The 24,010-nt window shown below is 32.1% G+C and overlaps 1 protein-coding gene, 1 long non-coding RNA gene and 1 pseudogene across 4 annotated transcripts; 2 read left to right on the top strand and 1 right to left on the bottom strand.

Moving 5' to 3' along the window:
- The first annotated feature begins 78 nt into the window (after positions 1-78).
- Positions 79-6,073, top strand: LOC100799683 (cyclin-D4-1). Of its 3 annotated transcripts, none has more exons than XM_014771123.3 (2): positions 79-626; positions 5,836-6,073. In XM_014771123.3, exons 1-2 carry the CDS (start codon positions 321-323, stop codon positions 5,857-5,859), a joined length of 330 nt encoding a protein of 109 aa, XP_014626609.1. In that variant the 5' UTR covers positions 79-320; the 3' UTR covers positions 5,860-6,073. The 3 variants fall into 3 exon arrangements, with proteins under 3 accessions (XP_014626609.1, XP_014626608.1, XP_006602226.1); XM_014771122.3 differs by lacking the exon at positions 5,836-6,073 and adding an exon at positions 1,242-1,606; XM_006602163.4 differs by lacking the exon at positions 5,836-6,073 and adding an exon at positions 1,151-1,606.
- Positions 6,074-13,482: 7,409 nt separating this feature from the next.
- Positions 13,483-13,607, top strand: LOC113000295 (uncharacterized; annotated as a pseudogene).
- Positions 13,608-19,965: 6,358 nt separating this feature from the next.
- On the bottom strand, positions 19,966-22,641 carry LOC121174073 (uncharacterized). The gene is made up of 2 exons (XR_005889814.1): positions 22,321-22,641; positions 19,966-21,397 (listed from the first exon to the last, which is right to left on the bottom strand). It is a non-coding gene; the product is annotated as an uncharacterized lncRNA (long non-coding RNA).
- Positions 22,642-24,010: the final 1,369 nt, after the last annotated feature.

The raw sequence follows: 24,010 nt of genomic DNA, 5'->3' as shown, positions 1-24,010 counted from the left end.
TTAAATAATCTCATGTGACAAGTTTAAATTCACCTCAGCAATTCATGTGATAAGGACTGAATTAAAAAATTAAAAAAAAAATTAAGTTAAAAAGCATTCAAAAATGAAGTAAAGGCAATTTCCCGAAGCGGTTTTATTATTCTTATTTCCACAGATTGTCATCTCTTCCTTTTAACAAGTTCATAAAAGAAACTCCACTCGCCTACACACACTGTCACACAGACCCTATCAATAATCTGAAAATAAAGTTTCGTTATTTTTTTTTTAGCGTGAAGAATTTGGAGGAAGAGGGTAGTTGAGTTTCAATTCGAGGTCTTGCAATGGCACCCAGTTTTGACTTTGCTTCTAGCCTCCTTTGCACAGAGGACAACACCGTTTTCGACGAGAGCCATAATAATGGGGGTACGATGATGTCGATGATGGGGATGTGTGAGGACGCGTGGAGTCCTAGGAAGCGCCACTTTGATGAAGAGCCAGATGAGTTGCCATTGCTGAGTGATGAAAGCTTGGCGATGATGGTGGAAAAAGAGTGCCAACACTGGCCTGGTTTGCGTTGCTTGAATAAGCTTCAAACTGGGGATTTGGACTTCGGTGCCAGAATGGAGGTCGTTGATCGGATTCTCAAGGTGAGTTTGACAGTTTTCCTTTTTCTTCTTTCTTTAATCACTCCAAAGCTCTAATCTTTTTTTTTGTTTTGTTTTCACTGTTTTGTTGGTCTGAGATGAAATCTGAAATCTTTGGGGAGCGTTTTATTTGAATTTCAAATTCCAGTGTTTGATGATGAATCGATGATTCCCTTGGTACCATTTGGGGTTTAAATTGCAAGTTCTGAAGCTGATTGAATGGAAATATTTTGTTCATGTGTTTAAAGATGTTCAAAACTAGGCTCAGAACTTTGGATTTAGCTTGAACCGAGGATTATTTAGTATTTATCTAATTGTCTTTTACCATGATCTAACTAAAGATTATCTAACTTTGGATTTGGTCCTCTATGTGGATATCTATCTATAAATTACTTGGACCGATTCCTTTGTGCATATGACTTACCAGTAAGTCGAGGATTGAAGAGAAGACAAGATTATTCTTTTTTTTTTAAAACAGATTATTTTTTCCTCTGGTTGTGATCTAATGTTTTTTCTTCCAATCGCAGAAAGGAAGAGTTTGGACAATGCAATTAATGGCTGTGGCGTGTTTATCATTAGTTTGGAAAATGTTTTTTATTTTTCTCTCAATGTTTGCAGGTAGGATGGGGTCCAATCACAAGATTAAAAAAAATACATGGGTTTTACTTTGTTACACTGTGATAATTTTTTAGTTGATTACTTTTAATAGATGATAAATGCTGATGATGGTTGTTTAGTTCATGTGTTAATTCTTCACACAATAGCCCTGTTGCCAAAAGGAGGAAGTTAAACAAAACCTGTGGAGCTGACCTGTTGTAGTGATGTGGAGTGGGGATTTTACCATCATACATAGGATGCTTTTCCCAAAAAATGGACATCATGTGTGATTTATGGAAGATGCCCCCCTGAAAGCAATATCAAAATGAGCCAGGAACACATATGTTGAAAAAATTTATTTTTTATTTTCTCAAAAAGAAAAAAGAGACCCTAGTGTAAAAAATACAAAAAACTATTTTAAGGTGAGGTGGGTCATGAGGGGAAGATGGGTGATCAAGTGAACAGTCCAATACATTGCATGCTATTGGCATGAAGTGAGTAATCACCAGCTGTTAAAACTATATTAAAGCTTTCAATACCAGTTTCTGCAGTTGCAGAAATATGAGTTTCTAAAGTCATCCAATAGTTGCTTCCAATCTGAAAAACCGTGGTGTCTGCAGGGGGTTTGGGTTTTTTGGGGGTTAGGGTTTTGGAGGGGAAAGTTGGGGGCAGTGGTGGCACCGGGAAGAAGGTGGAGAGATGACATTGGGAAGGGGAGAAAGGGAGAGGGAGAAGGAGAAGAAGAAGATGAAGATGAAGGATGATGAAGAAGAAGCACAGGGGTTGAGTGCCACGTTGGATGGTCTACGTGACACTAAATTGCCAACAATGCACTTCACTAACGGCATTACTTGAATCTAACGACGAAGACAATTTTGCAACACTTATACAAAGATATGGATTATTTTGGATTTAACATTAAGTTAGGGATTAATATGCAAAAAAAGGTACAGGGACTAAATTGCCTATTTACTTTTCTATGTAGAAGTTTCTCACATGCCAAACTCACTTCCACCCTTTTCAATTGAGCAATAATAAACATACAACTCACTCACTTTTTTGTTCTTTGCCTCTACCTTTTTCATCATATCATATATTATATTTTATCATTCTTTTTATTTTTTCTATTTCTTTTTATATTTTTCCTCTGAAATGATGTGAAAGTTTAACATTTCTCCTTTCAAATTTTCTCATTTTATGTCTGTGTTTGCATCTTTTGTGAACACCTTTGTTTTAGCTTTTTGTAGATTTTATACAAATTAGTTTTCATAAGAACTACTTTAAGGAAATTAATTTTCATAATATATCACTAATTTCAAAGCATACATCTAAAATTAATTTTTAGGAAGAGTATTTTGTAAAACAAAAATGTTTAAATATATTTTTATTCTCTCATATTTTTTATTGTGCAATTTGATATAGTAATGTTAACATAGCAGGTTAGTAATTACATAACGTTGATTTGCTAACAAGACAAACAACATGATAGTTTGAAACTTGTTGACATAACACAAGTGCCAAAATATACTTTTCTTTTTCTCATTTTTTTGAGTGTGCAATTTGATATGTTCATTAGTTTATTGTCAAATATTTAACAAAAATTGTTAACGGAACATGTTAGTAATTACATGACATTAATTTGCTAACATGCTAACAATACAAACTGCATGAGAGTTTGATACTTGTTGACATAACACTAAGGACCAAAATATACTTTAATTCTCTAACTTTTTTGACTATGCAATTTGATCTAGTCATCAGCTTATTGTCAAATTTTTAACAAAAATTGTTAACATAACATGTTAGTGATTACATGGCATTGATCAGTTTATACTAGATCTTTCAACCTTTTCCCGACAAAATTCTCCAATCACCATTCTCCATTGTCGAAGGCATTTCAAAACCCATGAGCCACACCTTAGACCCCTCCCACCTCCTTTATTCTCCATGAAGACTCCTTCATCGACGACAACAACTATCGCCTCCCCTTCCCATTCTCCAGCAACCCCCCGTACATCGTCATCGTACCCACAAGCCCATTCACATTCGTGCCAGCTAACAAAGTGTCATTTACCAACCCAAAGGAGCACCCCTTTGCTCCCTTCCCTTCCCTACCCTAATTTCATGTTTAATTTTTTACTTGATTTCTCTACAGTTGAAAAAAGAGATGGGCTCAACAAGACTTCCTAGGTACAACCCCGACCTAGCAACAATACATGTTCCCATTTCGTTGTCGTATATTCATCTCCGCTTCTCTTTGATGTTCGTCTCTCTATCACTCGCAAATGGATCTAGGAATGAATTTGGGCCATGGGTTAAGAACAAGAGCAACAACCATCAAAATGGGAAATAGACCTAAGAAAGGCTCTAATTGTAATGCCCTAAAATTTCGATAACAAAAAAATAGATGTTTGATGTATTTCTTGTATTATTTGATTACTCGATTAATTTGGATGAGTTGAGGTATTGTGTGAATAAGCCATGTGTAATTTTCTTGGTGTGGATGTTGAGTTATGTGGAATTTTATTGACTTAGGCTGAAATTATGAGATTTCAAGTTTTACCTAAACTTGTTCCGGTAAAATTGTGATCCTGGATTCGTTAACCGTTGGATCACCTTCAAATTTGGATTGTAAGCTTGCAACTCAAGTCTGCACGTTTTTACTATTGAGATTTTCAAAATAATATTTGAAGTGTGAGATATGATATATTATAAAAGCAGTAAAATATGTTGGAGCATAATTCGCCCAGAACTCGCCCAGGCGAGTCTGAGTTGGATCAGCTCTCCTAGGTGAGCAAAATTTCACCTGGGCGAGTCTTGTAGGCTACAAATACGTCCACTAGCGTAAAAAACCCATTTTGCTTCCTTCTTCACTCCTAAACCCTCACCCAACACCCCCAACCTCCTCATCCACCATCATCGACCTCCGATGACTGCCACGAGCTGCCATTACTTGCCGCAAGACCACTGCATGAAAATGAACACTTTAATCGAAGTGAAATCTTCAAAACTCAACTCGAGGATTTGGTAGAGAATGGAGCCTCCAATCCTCCCTGTGCGGTTTCTTGGAGGTAACCATGATTACTAAGCATTCTCCTAGTTAGTCTGAGCTTATCTTTGCATCTCTTGTAACTTGGATACCATTATTGGATGTTTTTACACTTTCTTTGAAAGACCCTTGAAAATGAGACGTTGTAAAAGTTGTCTTTTATAAAATAGACTTTGTTTTTGTAACCTTCACTAAACCCTGATCACAATGGCATAATCGGAATTTCAAATTGACGTCTCTTTGATGTGGATCTCAAAACACCCCTTTAGCCCTTTTTTTAAATTGAATGGGTATTTGACCCCAAATGTTGATATTAACCTTATAGGTGAGGGGAGTTTATTGTTTGTTTACAGCTTTTGATATCATAGTTGGGGTCAAGGAACTCAATTATGGGGATGTATGTTTGTCCCTATGCATGTTGGTTTTCAAGAAAAAATGTGTTTTTAACTAATGGATGTGATATATTTGTTATTGATGTGCACGTTAGTTTTCAATAAAAATTGTGTTTTTAACTAATGGGTGTGATATATTTTTTATTGATGAATGAAATTATCAATGATGTTGTCGTTATAAGATTGAAATTTTTGGGAAAAGTCTTAATTACAGAGGAGACTCTTTATATTTGTTATTTTATTTACTTTTTTTAATTAAATTTTAAATGAGCATAAGAGTTTTGTTTTGAATATCATAATTATCCTTTTTAATTTATAATTTTCCTTAAGATATTAGTCTCGTGATATTATGGATGGTTGTTGTATGAGGTTTGTGTTGTTTGAAGACCTGGGGAATGTGAATCCCAGGCATGAATTTTTAAGTATGTATGCGGAATGCGATTGCTTGTCATGTTGATGATGATATTGAGATGATATTGATGTTGATGATGATATTGAGATGATGTTGATGATGTCATTGTGATGATGTATGTTGTGTATGCACATGGGGTGCAGTGACCATGTTGGATATCCCTGGAGGGAGAAATAGAGTGTTTAAAGAGTTTTAAGCATACCAGGAGAAAGAAGGGAATGACTTAGAATCTTTAATTATCCATGGTTAGTGCATTGATGATGCTCATGTTTCATACTTCATATTGTATGGAAATAGTATAAACTTTGTCAGTAAGTACTCGTAGCCTTTTATGAGGAAAAATACTTGTACTTGGGGCATATCACTCGGTTTGAAACTTCCTTGAGACTTAGGTTGATCACCATGTGGGGGAAGTTACTTGTGCACGACAGGGTGATCTCGATATTTGTTGTCTAGTTGTCCTAAGTGAGAGTGTCCTATGGACACGTTTAGGCTATTTCCTGATAAATGGTACCACATTGCATTTTAAAGTTAAGTTAGGTACATGCATCATTTTGAGCATAATTGATTTGAACTGTGGAAAAGTCATGACTAGTTCGTTAAGTATATTGATGGATTATTGAGAATGATTGTGGTTATTGTTATTGTTTTCTTTTTAATCATTGTCATTTGATGTTTGTTGATCTTTTATAATAAACTCACCCTTGTAATTTTTGTACCGTGTGGTTGGTGCCTATGATGATCTCGAACTTTCATTCATAGGAGCACATGAGCAGCAGTAGGTGACTTGGAGGGAAGTCTTTTGTTGGAGCCGCCAAGCCAATGCGATAACGTTGAAATTTATTTTGGGAAAGAGTTGTATTTTGTTATCAACTCTTCCTTAGTTGGCTCCTTGATTGGGCATGTAAGTCCCAAGTTTATATATATGTAAAAATTGAATTAGTGTTCTGACATGTGAATTATATATTTGTATGTATGTATGTATGTATTCATGTGTTTGTGTGTTCTTTGATTAGTGTATATAGTGAAAAATTTATCATCGTTTTCATAATCAAATTAATGGAGCTTTCACTTAAAATTGAAATGTCACATTTTATAATGAGTGATGTCGTAGCGGCAAAGCGAGTTGTTACACTGACGGGTTCAACCATTTAGGTATGAATCTCACAGTGACATTGGAAGCTCCAAATTTCTCTCCATTATCCTCCTGTGGTGAAAATGCCTAAACTTGTAAAAGAGAATACAAATGCAAGATTTATGTGGCATTGGTGTCGGTATGGATCTATCCATGCATCGACCCTCATGGCATGGGAAAGGAAAAAAAAGGTTGAAGAGATTGTGGGAGAAAAGAGAGACAAGATGGAGGTAAGGAAGGAAAAAGAAAAAAAACACCACCGTCGATTGAAGGTGGTCAAGGGAGTTACGACAAGGATTTGGGGGATTTGGTGTGAACAAATGTATAGTAACAAGATTGATCTAATGGTTAAGAATTATGGTTTATTATAGACCACTTATCAAGTGGTCTACCCTAGAATTGGCCCCAAAATATACTTTTGCACTCTCACTTTTTATATTGTGCAATTTGATCTACTCATTAGTCTATTGTCAATTTTTAACAAAAATTATTAACATAGCATGTCAGTAATGTAATGTATGATATTGATTTGCTAACATGTTAACAAGGCAAACAACATGACAATTTGACACTTGTTGACATAACACTAGGGTCCAAAATTATCCAATCATGAATTTGTAGGGAGCAACAAAAGAATAAAGATACAACAATTCAACAAATTGCAAGTGTCGATTTGGCTACTAATGGAAGTGTCTAGTTCCAAAATGTTTAGGTATAATTTTGGATTTAGTAATTATCCAAAATAACAACTAAATAGAAGGAAGTTGAGTTTTAGAATGATTTAAATGTGTCTTAAGTCCCTGTAAGTGTTTTTTTTTTTTCATTTTTAATTAGTCCCTATAAATTTTTATTTTTTTAGTTTTGGTTCCTGTGAGATTTTTTTGTTTATTTTTTGTCCCTATAAGTTTGCATCTTTTTCAATTTTAATCCATTTAAGATCCTAATTTTTTTCATTTTTAGTTATTATAAGTTTGTGTTTAATTATAGAGACCAAAATTGAAAAAACGTGTACTTATAAAGACTAAAAATGAATAAAAATTCTTACAAGGATCAAAATTAAAAAGAGACAAACTTACAAAGACTAAAGATAAATATAAAGACCAAAATTAATAAAATGTGAACTTAAAAGGATATATCAAAAACATATTTAAACATTTTTTAATTTATGAATCTAGATATGAATCATACAACATGTGTGTATATATACAAGAGTTCCTCTATTCCTGGTTTTTGAAAGTCATGGTTGTTGGGTTATACAATTCAACACTGAATCTTCGTACCATATCTTTCCTAGTTTAGATTTAGAATCATGGTTGTCCTTGGACAAAGTATGCTAGTTGCAGCCTGAATGGTGTTTAGTATTAGTTGACATTGATGTTATACAATTATGCCTACAAGTGTCCTTTTACCTACCCAGTCTTGTTCTAATTTTTTGATGTTGTACAATTTTTTATGCAAGTCACATACAGATTTGAATTCTAGGAGTAACACACTTTTCCAGCAAGTTGGAGCTTTAGTGGAACCTTTGAGATTTGAATTCTCAACTGAACTATTGTTCCATCATTAACAATTTGAAACCTTGATCTCCTTTCTTTCTGCCAGGTTTATGTAATTAATCTGCTCGTCAATTCATTATTTAGTAAAAAGGAGAGCTAGCAAGCACTATGCCAAAAAAAATGTAATAGATATGTAGAACCTTTTTGCATGTATAAAATCAGCTAGGTTGTCTGTGATGCAAATGATTGCCAATGCCCTTGAAATTACTAGGGTAAGAAATGCAACGCAGTTTTAATTAAGAGAGAATAAGAAAACAAAATAAATATGAAAACAAGAAACTTAGGGGGTGTTTGGTTTGGTTGTTTTCTGTTTTCATTTTTACTGAAAACAGAAAACGGTGATGAAGATGTGTTTGGTTTGATTTCTAAAAACATTTTCAGTGAAAATGAAAACAGGAAACAACTAGAAAATGAAAACAATAAATTTTCGTTTTCAGTGTTTTCAGTTAAGTACAGAAATCTCATTTCGGTTAAAATGAAATTGCGGTGACAATGAATGTAGTTTTAAGCAAATCTAAAAATACAAAAATACAATAAATCAATAATATCATAAATTTTCAGTATTTTTATTTCATGAAAACAGAAAATAAGAAATCAAACCAAACATGTTTTCAGAATTCAAATTTTTTTAAAATGAAAACAGTTTTCAGAAAATGAAAACAGGAAATGAAAACAGAAAATGAAAATGCAAATCAAACACACCCTTAAAAACTAAGGTCAAAAGACCTGTGGGCCCACCACCCTTCCAGTGTGATACTCTGATTTTTGTTTATGAATTAATCATATTAGGTAAACTCTCGTTTTAGTAAATAATTTTGAATTTATGTTTTTAATTTTTGAATTTTATATTTTTGTTTTAAGTCCATTAACTTTTTTCTTACTTTTAGTCTTTTAATTTTTTTTATTCTTATTTTTAACTCTTTTAAGAGATTAAAAATAGGAAGAAACAAAAAGTTAATAAACTAAAAGTAAAGACTAAACAATTTTAAAAACTAAAAATAAATAAATAATTTAAAAAGTTTAAGAATTAAAAAGATAATAAACCTTCTTATATTAAAATACATTAATATTAGCAGGCATGCGAACCAAGTACATATGTATTATGGGACCACCACGTACGCTTCATTTATAAATTAATCACATTAAAATACATTAATACTAATAGCCATGTGTAAGCTTAAAAACTAATGAACCAAGAACCTATGGTTTATGGGGTCACCACGCTTCCATTGTGTCACTCTGATTTTTGTTTATATATTAATCATATTATAATATACTAATACTAGCAGTTATGTGTAAATTAAACTTCAAAACTAACTATTCAAAGACTTGTGGGCAGTGACGGATCTAAAAAAATTTGTTAGTAAAAACAAAAAATAATTTATATTTTTTTCATAGAAAAATATATTTAATTTTTTTATAAAATACATAATTTTATAAGAAAAATTCAATTTATTCTATTTTTTATCTCTTAATTTACTATATTAGTTTAAAAATATGTCTTATGAGAGCAAATAAATTATTTTTAGTAAAAAAGAACACTTCCGTTGCGTCCCTCTTATGTTTGTTTATACATTAATCAAATTATAATATATATATTAACTAGCACTATGTGTAAACATAAAAACGAACCAAAGACAGGTGGGTTATGGGGTCACCACGCTTCCGCTGCATCACTTTTATTTTTGTTTGTACATAAATCGTATCATACTAGCAACCTCGTGTAAACTTAAAAACTAACGATTCAAGGACCTGTGTGTTGTGGGTTCCCTAGGTTTTCACTGAGTCACTCTGATTTTATTTATAAATTAATCATTTCATAATAAATTAATACTAGCAGTGTTAAGAATCCATGGATTAAAGAGATGAAGATGTTAAGAGATGAAGATGTTAAGAGATAAAGAACATATTGATACTGATGTGATAACATATTGAATTGATCTCCTATTTATAAAACCATTTTGTAACTAACTCTTAACCGAATAGGTAACTAACCTATATTCTAATAAGGAGCCATGTGTAAACTTAAAAGACTAACGATTCAAGAACTTGTGGGTTATGGGCCCACCATGCTTCTGCTATACCACTATGATTTTTGTTATAAACGAAAAAAGTTATAATACATTAATACTAATTAATACAAATAACTACGTGTAAACATAAAAACTAACATCAAACTGCAGGATGAGTGTAATGTATAGAACTCTTGCAAAGTATGAGACTATGAGGCCAAATTCAACTAATAAATCCAACAGATTGGAAAGGTAAAGTATCAATCTCAGTGATAGTGGCAAAATTGCAACCCACATTGTTCACATTTGAACATGAAATGTAGCCACTAAAAAATCCCTCTAATTTGGTATTATGCGGGGCTACACATCTCTTTTTATACTTAATATATATAATTATATCAACTCACTCCACAAATAATATGTGGAGAAAGTAAGTATCTTTCTGTGTTGCATTTTCTCGTGTACGTATTAAGCCAATATTGATATGTACTTTTTCAACCAAATAGCAATGCCTTCTATCAAGTCCAAGCTCTAAATTTACATTTGTTCAGGGAATGATTTTTTATTGCCATACCATGTCTTGAATAACTTGTATTATTTACTAGATAAGTGCAGAAACATTTTTCTTCGATATTTAGCACATGAATTTCTCCTAACAGTCCTAACGACAATGACATAGAGCATGTAAGTTAATCAATGCTACCCAAATATTAAAGCTGAACTTCTAAAGTTCTAAAATAGAGTGATGTTGTGGAACTTTTTCTGGCAAGATGAAATGGAATGATAGAATGGATTATGGTAAAGAAATAAAAAGTCTGAATGAAAGGAAATTTCTTAGCATATAGATTATTGTCGTATAAGTATAAAGAGTGAAATAGTGTAACAATCAAACAAAAGTATCTTGTATAGATACAATGAAATTGACATAAAATAGAAAGAAGAGGAAAAAGAGTTAATAAGGGAATGGTGATCTTATTATATTTTTGTGATGACAGTTTTTGGGCTACCAATTTTTTTGCAGAATGGAATAGGATTAGTTTTAAGCCTCATTTTTTGAACAAAAAACTAAACTCCTAAAGGATTTCTTTTTCAATATTTTTTTGTTTCCTTTGGAGTTTGAACACCCAATTCATTAGTTGGTGTGATTCTGGGAGGGCAAATCCTTCCTACGATGCACTTAACTGCTTCTTCTTTAGACGAAGCACACAACACTTGGAAGTACCCTCGAATAAGTCCAACATCGAAAAGAATAGAAGAAAGGATCGGCTATAAAACTAAGATGTGTATGACCTTGCATTACAGTTATCTGGAGGGAGTCAATGGTTGATCAGTTCATGGCCTAGGAATCTTTATTTTCCATTTAATCTCTCACCACACTCATGGGAATACCTATTTGAAATGTTAAGCAACATCTTTCATCCGTGATTAATACAACAATGGTAAATTTGATTTTGATGATAGCAAATCGGATTAATATCATGAATAACAATATAGTCAAAGTGAACCTCGAGTAATTACATTATGAATGCAAGGAATGACTATATGTTTGTTGAAATGCTTCACGTTTAGTTTATTGGATGTTCTGAACAGAAAAAAAGAGTATTTCATTATGAATGCAAAGAATGACCATAGGCTAGTTTATTGGATGTTCTGAACAGAAAAAGAGGTGTATTCAAAATATTGATTTTTTTAGAAAAGTTACCAACAATTCGGAGAAGAAAAAAAGATAGTTACCTACAGAGATCCATTCTTTTAGAGTATTCCACAGCATAGGTATGGTAACTATCTTACACTCAGCTTCCACACAGAGATTTTGATACCTCACTTCCACTGTGGGCAAATTAATACCAACTCTATAGAGCAAAATAATAAATAAAAGTTTATTAACCATCTTCAAATTTACAAGATAAATTATCACTCTACTGGGTATTTAGAGGTTTAGTGGACACCATTCCACCATATATTATGACACTAAAATTCAATTTTCTCATAAACATCAAACAAAGCTGAAGTAATTCTCTCAAAGGTGTTAGGTGGGTAGCCTTTGGATTTCAGCCCATTGTAACGCTTCTCCTCGTCATTATCAACTTCTTGTTGCATAGGATTGATGCTTGAAATGCTCCGGCTTGAGGCATGACTTCTAGATGAGGACCTTATGCTCCTTCCTATCTCAGACAACTCAATTCTCACTTCTCAAAGACTCTATCTCTACACTAATTAAGGGGATTAAAACTCAGATATATGTGGAATGCATGATATTTTCCACTTCTGGACATTATATAGAAAGCTCCATGCTGCGTTTATAAGCTTGATAGTTGCCTTTGATAATGCAATGCATTATGTCATGTGAATGGGGAATTGAACATGCTGTTAAGGGTATCAAATGAAAAGGAATACAATTACAAACCTTTTTTATATTATTATTGTAACTGAGCTTTCACTGATACTTTATTTAATCACCAAAGTCCATGCTGAGACATGATTGAAAATATTTTAGTAAGAAACAGGAAGGTATACGTGGTCAGCATGTTTCTCTCTTCCACGCGGAACAAGAACATCCCGTCTCACAACCACTCAAAATGATTTCTTTTTAATTCAATCATTCATCAAAATCACCCTTGTTTGCACCAGCAAGCATGAAAAGATATCTGTGCACCACTCATCTGAGGTTCTTCGATCAGTATGGATAGAAAAGTTACTCAGTGCCCAATGTTGAACTAAGTGATTGAAGTCCCACATTCGTAGGAAAAGATAACAGCAGTTTAAGACTTCTTTTTTATCTTTTCTGAACAGAATCAAATGATCATTGGCTAGAATTTTCCTTATTTACACTTATGCTATAAGATTCATTTATTTCATAACACAACTTTCTATGCTATAAATTTTACCAAGCTTCATCTCTTAGATCATTTTCAAGGACTTTAGATAAACATTCTTTTTATGTATCTTTTTTTATATTTAATAGATTTTAGCTAACATTGTGGTTACCTAGCAAACCGGTATGCAGTAACTCAAACCTAGGTAGGTAGCATTGTGGAATTTGTATCATTAAAGATCAAGAAGATGCAAAAATGTGTCAAGAACTTTTGTTGCCAAACCAAGAATCATCCCCTAAAACAACCAAGTTTTTTGAATGTTTCTGCAACCAGGTTCAGCACATTGAGCATGGTTTATGCTCAAAGATTACTAAGATTTCACGGTTGGAATCTGCATAATTTTATGTAGTGTTAATTTTGCCCCCTTTTGCTCTTATGAGTGCGGATTTCATTATCTCCTAAAAATCCTACTTCAGACTTTGTCTCCCATTTGGTAAACTCATGAATCATGGGATATAGCACCAACACTCTGGACTCTGCTCTAATTTCTTTTGTTAATGTAAGAAATCAAGTTGAATATATATTATCTCTGTGTAATATATATTCAACTTCATGTCTAACAACATCAAGGTTATCACATGAGTCATCATTTAACCATTTAAAATTACAACAAATCAAGACCCTAACTGTCACAAAGAAAATAATTGAAATGAAAAGAAAACTGAATCAGAACAGAAGATAAATCTTAAGCTGAATAATGAGGTGAAGAACTAATGCATAAACCTAATGGGTAAGGGTGTCTGTTGCATGACCAAATCCCACATCCAGTAATATACTAAGTGGAAGCAAATTGTTTACAATATAAAAAGAAAGGACTGCAATTAGCTTTAATAACGTTTGATTATCACAAAGCAAACTATTCTTTCGCCTTTTACTAAAGAATATCGAGTACTTGTCACTTGGAAGGTATTTATGCAAATGTATCACTTCTGCTGATAACAACATTTTTGTTGAACTGCTATTTCTAAATCCATAACTAACGATTGTTATTGATGTATTAGAAACATATTTTGATCACTCTTGTTTTCTGCTTCTTTTTGTAAGTTTTATTTGGTATCATTAATGAAAACTCACCAAATAAATGCACTGAAGATTGATTACTAGCGACCACGACACTCAAACATATTATTACGATGTTTGAAATCTAAATGTTATGCTATATTGTGTACTCGTTTTCTTAATACTTTTGTTTTTATGGTACATGGAAGAAAAAAAAAAAACAAGTTTTTGATATATTAAGCCCACATTAAGGACATGATGTGGTACTAAACTGTTTACACTAATGTCATGCATTTTAACAAATCAAACGAACCCTTAAAGTGGCATACACCAATTATTGTATAAGGGCGTTCAAAACAGGACCTTGCAATTGCAATCTTAATTTAATTTTTTTTCTGTTCTGTAACAATATTAGGTAAATGCAAATGGTGTGTCTGCAATCATCAATTAAAACTTCAGTTACATCCTCATCTATGTTGAAACAAGATTCATGCTTCAAAATTAAAATCAGTCCATTTTCCCAAATAGCGGCTTGTACTATCTCAAATATCCATGGCTACTTCTTAATCTAACTCCTTCCCTCTTGAACCAATATCTTAGCTTTCATGCATGAAGGCTGTTTTTGCCATGCAAATCATGCCTTGTCACCGCTTTGCCTTCAAGGATTGAGATACATAATGCAAGATTGGTAGTGGGGTGTTGTTGAGTTCAAGGGGGAGCAAGTCATAGAGTGGTGTGAAGATGGTCTATTTTTTTTTGTTTTTTGGTCTCCTTTGGGGAACTTACAGTAAGAAATACACTAATAACGAACAAAATTTAACTTTCCTCTTTACCTTTTTCGGTCTCCTTTTGAGGAACTTACTGTATGACGTAAATGAACTTTGTTCATTGTTGTGCTTTGTTTACAAGTTTTATTAGCACACACTGTAACACCAACATGTACAAGATTCTCGTTCTTTCTTTAAATTTGTAAATACTTCTTTTTAAAAAAAAATGCAAAATTGCCCGGAAATGCTTCTATTATGCTATCTCTGAATAACTTTGAAAACAAGGAATTCATCTTTAATGTTTGTCTCGGTAACTGTTAGAACAAAACAGTAACTAGTGAATCAAGGTTACCAACATACACGCAAGTCATCTTTTCAGCCTATCCCAATCGCGAGAAATCAAGAACCTACAAGTCACAAAGAACACAAGTTATATGACTTGACTTTATTAAATTACAAATACTAAAATAAAAGAGAAATTTTTGAAGAAAAAAAAATTGTCTATCCGTGAAGAGATTGAAGGACTATAAGCAAGACAGAGAAACACTCAAGAATTCCAGTAGAAAACAAAATTCAAAAGAATTTATGGAAATAATGAGCATGCAGCTTTAAAATTGAATTGAGCAAATGTTCAAATTTTGGAATGAATGAAAAGGTAAAAGGCTAGCTGAATAAAATGAAAATAATATTTTAAACAACTTTGGGTTAGAGAAAAAGAAAGTGGATGAGAACAAAAGAAAAATAAGAAGCTTTGAAAAACTAAAGGTGTCCTAACATACGAAAAAGGAAGGACTAGGACAACATATAACAGATGAAAGGTAGGTTTTATGGGTATGAATGGGTGTTTCATGACCGAGCCCACGCCGAGTAATATTCTAAGTGGAAGTAAATTGTATATGCAAAAAATGAAAGGCTTGCAATCAGCTTTCCGCCTTTTACTAAAGAATACCGTGTGTTTGCCACTTAAAGCACCGTACGCCAATTTTTTGTAACAGGGTCTTTTTCAAAGACCCAACAATCTAAAAATTTATTTCTTTATAACAATTTTTTCCAGACCTTAGAATGCATATCCATAGACATCATTTTCATCACTGAATATGTAAAATGCTGACAAATTTGTCTTCGAAAGATGAAAATTCAAATTTTAGACTTGAAAAGTGAAAAAAGTGTGACAAATTCATTCATCTGTTAAATTTCGTTCGTTCCTGCTAAAGAAAGAGTCTACGTGATACATTCAGCAACGAATTTGTCATCACTCTACACATCCAGAGACGAAAATGGTTATTTATCCAAAATATAATTTAATCTTCATATTTCTCTCTTTTTTAATCGTTGCAAACATTGCATTACAATAAACACTTAAAAAATAAAAAAACAAACATAATAAACATAATATTGATTAATAAAGCATAAGTTGTCTGTTGCTCTGAAATTTCTATTGTGACAACATTAGGTAGTAACAAAATCAAGTTGGATTTCATTTTTTTGTAAAGATTAATTTAATAGTTGTGCATTTTTGTTGGAGTCTCATATTTTAGGTAAAGTATTGTCATATTAAAAATTTCAGAGAAATAGACAGATTATGCTTATTAATTAATATTTTTGTTCTAACTTATGCTCGCTTTCCTATTTTTTCAAGCTAATGTTAAGCTTGTAAACGATTAAAAAAGAAGGAAGGAAGATAAAGATTAAATTATATTTTAGATAAATAGTTATTTTCGTCCTTAAATGTGTAAAGCGCGGACAAATTTATCCGTGAATGTGTCACGTAAGTTTTTTCGTTAACAGTAACTCACGGAAGTTAACAAATGGATAAATTTGTCTCATTTTTTTCATTTTCGGAAATGAATTTATCATCACACTATTCATTCACAAATAAAAATGACTATTTATCCTATAAAAAATTTATTCAGCCATCATTTTAACTTACACATGCCACGATTCAGCCCCTTACACTTCTCTTTACATTCTGGTTTTGGTTTTTTACTTTTTACTGATACAGAAATTGTTGGCTTGCTTTTCTGCTTTTCACTCAAGGAACTGTGTTCTAGTTCCCTAACATTCTACATCAAACTCTGTATATAAGACTGAATTTAAGTTCATATATATATATCCATCTATTACATGGACCTCTACCGGTCATATTCTTCCAGTTTTAGCAAAAGGTACACAACATCCTCTCTTTTATATCTAATAGTCAAGTGTCAATATCTTATTCATCCGCTCTCATGGGTAATCAATAAGGCCCATGGCTTAAGGCGGTGACCTGCACTTAGGAGGAAGCAGGGCCGTGTACAGATATTTTGGGGTCTAAGACAAAAATGTTAAAGGGGTCTTTTTTTACAAAAATTTTAAAGAGACTTAGTATATTATATAAAATATTAATTTTTATATTAATCTTCTAGCTTTTTTAGCTGCAAGGGCACCACGTTGAGATTCAATTAGCTTTTTTTATCAAGGGCACCACATTGAGATTCAATTAGCTTTTCAACTTTTCATTTTTTTTCTTCAATTTTTCATAACCAGATTCATACTTTCTATTTGACATTTTCTTTTGTAAATAATCAAAATAAAAAAATTAACTAAATATTAAAGAAATCTAAACAAAGTAAACTCTAAAATAAATTCTAAAATAAATATAGAAAATGATGATCGATGAACAGAATGATAGAACCTGGAATTGGAAACAGACAGATTTTGTTGTTTAGATGTTGTGTCAGGCGCAAGGGTGCTACGTGATACGTGTTGTATTGCTGCGTACCCAGAGTCATGCCCGTGAAATGAATCGTTCCACCAATCCACCGGATGGAGATGAAAGGCTCCGTACGCGGGACGCCGAGATGTATGCGGTTTATAGGCGTTCAGAATCCAAGCGATGTCAAATCCAGAGAGGTTGAGCCGCGGAAACAAAGTTTGATCAATAGACAATAAGTTTCATTCAAGGGAAGGAGAATAATAGATTTTTTTTATGAACAGAAGATGAGGAGATGAAAAAACGTGAAGAATGGAGTCTGGAGAGTGAGGTACGTTAGTTAGGGAATTGGGATGGGTTAAAGGAAAGTTAATAGGGATTTACTTTTTTGGGATAAATAAAATACTTTAAATGACATTAATTGTGATATTGGTTAATTTTTAAAAAGATAATATTGATTGACTAATTTTTAGGAAAAAGAGAGATTCTAAATTATTTTATTTTGATCAGTTAAAATTTATTAATAATTACTAATAAAAAAATTTTAGGGACCTAAATTTTTTTTTTTAGGGGCCTTAGACTTATGCCTAATTTACCTTACATCTTGCACGGCCCTAAGAGGGAGCCTACATCATAATTTGTGGCATGGGGGCTTGCGTTTGCGCGCAGCCCCTTCCAAATCTATGTTAATCTATGTTAGAGTTCTTTAATGTTGTTCTTGCATTTTGGTTATTTCATGTTCATGATTTGTTTATCCATGATTTCTAGGATTTGAACATTATGTTTGTTGTGTATACAGACAGTTAATGTGACTTTTTTTCATAATTGTTGTGCCAGGATATATTCTGGTTGGCAATTATGAATTTCGGTGAGAACCTACCACTTGGCACTATATCATTGGTAATATATTCTTGCGTATTTATGAAATTATAGATGTTTTTCTAACATGATATATTCGTGTATACATGAAATTATTTAACTTCCCATGATGTAGCTACAGTTTCTATCATAATTATTTGCGGTTCATAATTCCATGTTCGTAGTATAGATGATAAGGAAAAGAATCGGTAGGTGATTTGTGGTTCATACATTAAAAAATCATTCGAATAGTATCCGAATTCAATCTTTAGTCACTGTATAAATGAGGATTAAAACAAAAAAATATGTCAAACAGGCACCCAATCTATTTTATGGCTATACTCGAAACCTTTATGTCCGTGCATACCTCTATTTGAATCTTAGGTGGTATCCACCCAATAATGAGCCGTGTGATATGCAAATATCTTAAATCTATCTTAGGTGGTATATAAATTCAATTTATTTTAAGAAAATGTCTTAAATTTCCAAAAAAAAAAAAACAATACAAAATATTATCATACACTGACCACTCTAATTCCAAGGTGTGCAAACTCTATGGCAGGCATATTTCTTCCATATTTAGCTTCACCTTACCGGAGCATGATTTCGTTGTGTCAAAATTTCCCACTAAATTACATGGTTCCACAAGTAGCCAACTAGAAAATGCCCACGTTACAAAAACTAAGATAAAACAATAAGTGTGTTTTGAGATAAGAAATAATCTTCTAAAATGAATTTGTTTTGACTTTTAAGATGAAAAAAGATAAGATGTTCATTCAATCATTCATCCTTGAATTTTAGTGAATTAAGATTCCGATTTAAGAATATAAACAACCATAAGCTCAAAAACCTATTTTTGAGACTTGCAAAAATAAAATGAACCCCAAGAGCTCAAAAACACTTGTAGAAGTTTATTAGGCCTTAACTATTTGGAAGAAATATTTATCAAAAAGTCTTGAAGCGGCATTAAAAGGATAACAATGTAAAGTGGACAGTGGGCAGTGGGGTTTTAAATGATGCTAATGCCATTGAAAACGTAATCACATGTGAAATGTCTATTACCAATGAAATATCAGTCACATGCAAAACAGAATCAGAAAAGTCTATCATACTTTAATAATAACACAGTGACAAATGATTGAAAATAACAGCGGAATTGTCCTTGTAGCTACTTTACATTACTATGGCTAAAAAGTGATCAGAGCACTCTCAAAATTGGTTATCTTTTAAGCAATTTAGCCAACTAGGATCACTAACTTGTCCCAAGTTGATCTATTCCTTTGCATGACAATGACACAATTTCTCCATGGAAGTAGAAGCTTAAGAGTAGTGGTAATCTTAAAATGCACAATATAAATCAAATGATAAGGAACTGGTCCCCTTAGTGAATGAAAGAGAGTTTCTTAGCTTTGGCGAGAACCTTTGTTTTCTATCTTGTGAAAAGGAATCTAGGTCCAAAATGTCCCAATACAAATAAATGGAATACCCGTGAGTGACTCCACTACAAACAAAGGTAGCACAGAGGGTCCACCAACTGTGGCAGATTGCACAAGTTCCTCAAACTTGCAGTCTTTTTTTGGGTAGTAAAGTGGGGTGACAACAAAATCATATAGAAAATAGAAAGAACCAAAGGAAGAAATGTGTTCCATGATAAATGTATCAAAACCTAATTTAAGAAGCACAATGATAATAATACAAACCCCAGTTTTCAGTCGCAAGATGCAACATGAGCAAATTTGAGTGTTGGAAAAAATATGAATCCCTCAACTTGGTTTTCCTGCCAACAAATCTTCAATGCTCTCTTCATTTTCCTAAATCTTTTAATTATAAAATGTGGAATCAGAAAACTGAAAATCCTAGTCTGAGAATAAATAAAGCATTATCCTAGAGTGCATAATGTTAAATATCTCTCCCACTCACCTGCACAACCCAAAAACAAAACCAAATTATATAATACATCTCAGCCAGCCAAAATAAAATCATCCACACTTATCCAATACCTGAAAAGTACTCTAATAAATAGTCATTTTACTAAACCACCTCGACTTCTATTGTTCCGGTCATTTCAGAGACCAAAACCTAACACCAGCATTCTCAATAGTCAATGAAAGTGAAAGTCCAATCTCTTTCTTTCACATGAATTCCATCTGGTCCAAATTACATTGACCATAGTCTCAAATAATTTACCTCATTAGCAAGTACCGAGACATGTTGCTGAAACTTAACGTTACAAGGATAGTACAGTAGTTAGGAGCTCAAGTGTTTTACTGCTAGCACATGAGTGGAATGACGTGTCACTAACTAACTCTACAAAACTATACACATAATAGATGCCATGCACTTCATATAAATAGTATAAGGTGGAGAGTTCTTGTGAAACTAAGTCTCTTCAAACCTAAGAAAAATGCCACAGTTTGTGGAAAAGTTCATCACCAAAATAATACAACACACCGCCCCTCTCAAATCATAAGATTTTGCTTTCTCCTTGACACCAACAAAATAAAGCATGCATAAACCCACCATCCTTGCCACAAGCAACACAAAAGAGATGGCTGGATTTCCACCTGTGGAAATAGGCACCAGAGGCACAGTTGGATCCCTTCTAATGCAAGAAATTGAGTACTATAGCCGGCAGGAATTCAATTCCCAAGACTGGTCACAGAAGAACAAGTCTCAAACTATCAACATGGGTTCCTCAGTTAGTACTAATTCCAGACCAACAACTGTATCCAGAGTAGAAAGTACAAAGAAAAAGCAAAGTAGCAAGCTCCTACCAAAGATGTGTTCTGTGGTCGATGTATCTGACAACAGTAAGCCAAAGGGGACCTCTGCTTTCAGCTACAAGAACCTGAAGTCTGACATAAAACATCACCCTTAGGTAATGCTCTCAGAGAGCTTAGAGAAACCCAACTTCTTGAGAGAATTTGTTATAGGGGTAGCCCAAGTTTTATCTACATAGCCACATTTGATGTCCACTACTTCAACAATTTTAGATTTTTTCTTCTTATCCTTTTTCTTCGTAACTGGACTTGTCTCCAGTGGAAGGTTCTGGTAACCAAGAATGGGTATTTGATGGGTATGTTTGCCATTAAGTTTTGTTTTGGGGCCAATCCCAGGACTTATATGGTTTAAGATGCTACTACTTCTGCTGCTGCTACTACTGCTGGCTTCAAATGATTTTCTTGGTTGTGGTCGTTTTGGCGTAGCACTACCACTCGAAACTGAAATTCGAGGTTTACTTGTTGAAGATACTTCCTGGTGTGGAACAGAAGACATCTGATCCAATTCCCTTGTCATCAACAAGCTGATTGTTCCAGTGGTTCCTACTGTGACAGCTCCTTTGTCACCCTTGGTATCTTCCATGCTCCTCTTAGCTCCAATCAAAAACCCAAGTGTTCAAAGCTTTTGAGAAGGATATTGCCAGAAAATCTGGTATACATGTAAATAGTGCATTCAAATAAATCAAAATCAGTAACTCCTAGTCTTCTATTTACCAATTCGTGATTGAAAGATGAAAATTTCCAGCAGAGTTTACAATACATGCAAATAGCATATGCAAACTATAGCAAGTAGTAAGTAGCTCTAGTTTACCATTTAACAATTCATGATTGAAAGTAAATGGCAATAATGAACAAATAACTGATGAGCAACATATCATACAGCAAGCAAGAGGGGCAAGAAATATGAATCGGTGTAAGGTTTCACCAGGTTCACAATAGAAAAGCATCACATCAGCCACAGAATTCAAATGATATTATCCCCCACTTGACTACAAGAAATATTTTGAGATGCAAATCACAAAATAAGGAAACCATTTTCCATAAACAGCAAAATTGAGTAGGGCAAGCAAACAATGCATGCTTTATTGGGTGAAACAAACACAAATTTAAATGCACATTGCCATGATACATCATGTGGCAGCCTCTCAACCACAAGACACATACCACAAATCAGTTTGCGAATGCCAGCTAGAATCATCTTCATGCATGTATGACCATGGGATAAAGGAAATAAAAATAATGATATTTTTCAATAAAAAATAAAAAAAGAATGAAGAGGTACAGAAATAAACCCAAAAGGACCACCAACCCAAAATGGTTAGGATGATGCAGAATCAAATCTACTAAAAATCATCCAATCTTTAAAGGGACTACGTTAGCAGAATCCAGAAAAGGGTATCAACTTCACCAAAAGACTTGGAAATCAAACACACACACACACACAAAAAAAAAAAAAAAATCCTAGTCTGAGAATAATAAAACTACTAGTTTGATCCTACTACCTAACCATACATTGTAAATGCAAATCACAACATAGGTAAGTTCAAAAGGAGTGGAAATAAGGTTAGCTACCTTACTCAGAACTCAGAAGCATTAGAGTGCAGTCCTTAACACAGCTCCTCACATTTCAAATTTGAAAACTTGAAACTGACCCAGATGATAAGCTTTTCTCACATAAAAGAGAAAGGGGAAAGAAAAAGATAATCTTTTTGCAGATTAGAATCTGGGAAAATGAAGGTTTGGTTTATATGCAAAAATAGGACAAAATGGCTTACAGCCAAAATAGTTTTTTTTTTCCCTAATAAAAAACAAAGAAAGAGACAAAATCATATCTAAATCCAACTTTAAGACAAACTTTTTTGTGTCTCTACATCGCAGTGTGTCGGATTCTCTGTTGTTTGTTTGACAATCATCATTATAGGCGCCGCGGGGTTAAATTTCAAACCAAATGTTCACATTCTCACCCTGTTTTGTAACCAAAATAAGTAAATATATTCTCACTGTCTTGATAATGAATTAATGGTATGCTTACTATTTTTAAATATTATAAATTGTATGTTAAGTATTAAAAAATTAAACCAGTGTTTAAATGTTATTACTTTAAAAAAAAATATTATTTTGTGAATTATTTTATAATTGTTATTAGCATACAATTTTTATTTTTAAAAAAATAGTGCGTCTTTTAAAAAGATAGGGTCAAGTTATGCAATTCTACCATTTCAATTTTAAAAAAAAAACAGTTTTTTTTTTAGAGTGAATCCTTATTTCTAGGGAAGTGTCACTATTTTAATCTTTTAAAAAAAATAGTACTTATTATTTTAGTTATTTTATTATAAAATAGCAACGTTTCTTTTTGTTAAAAATAGCATTTATTTAATCTTTATAATAATTAGACTAAATTATAATTTTTCTTTTTCTTTTTTTCAAAATCGGTATTTTTTATCCATGTGTAGGAATTGATCCCATGACATTTAACACAATAACAAAGCAATAAATCACTTTGTGACTTGCTTTCTTTGATTATTTTTATAAACAGTATTTTATATGTGTCATTTTAGTATTTTGATTAATTTACATATTTTGATTTAAATTTTACCTATTTAAAAATTTAATTTCATAAATTAGTATATAAATTATTTTCATAAATTATTAATATAAAAGCAAAAATGTATTTTTGATCCCTATATTTAAATAATCTAAAAAATTTAAAACTAAAATTTTATTAATTTTTGTAATCAGAATCAAATTTTGTATAATTTATATATTAAAATAAATTTAAATAATATTTAAAAATTAAATAAATAATTTATATATTAATTTATATAATTTTATTGATTTAGATAATTGGAATAAAAAAATATATTTATTAAAGAAATTTTTATAGTTAAAATGAAAATATTAACATGTAATTTTTCTAAAATAAATATTAAAAATTTATTAATTTATATAATTTTAATAAAAATTATTTTAATATTAAAATTATTTTACATAATTTGTATGAATTACATAAAATAATTTACATATTAATGGATGGAATTATATTGATTTATGTAATTAGAGTAAAAAAATTATATAGTAAAATCATTTACAAAACATGTATAAATTATATAAAATAATTTATGTAAATAATTTACATATTAATTTATGGAATTCAATATAAATTAATAAAATTAAAATAAAAATATATAAATTATTCAAGATAAAAATATGTAAAATGATAGAAAATAAAAGTAAAAAGATTTTATATATTAAATAATTTTTT

Source organism: Glycine max, chromosome 18, assembly GCF_000004515.6.
Source record: "Glycine max cultivar Williams 82 chromosome 18, Glycine_max_v4.0, whole genome shotgun sequence".
NCBI lineage: Eukaryota > Viridiplantae > Streptophyta > Magnoliopsida > Fabales > Fabaceae > Glycine > Glycine max.
Note: the sequence above shows the minus strand (reverse complement) of the source record. Positions and strands in the feature narration are given on the sequence as shown.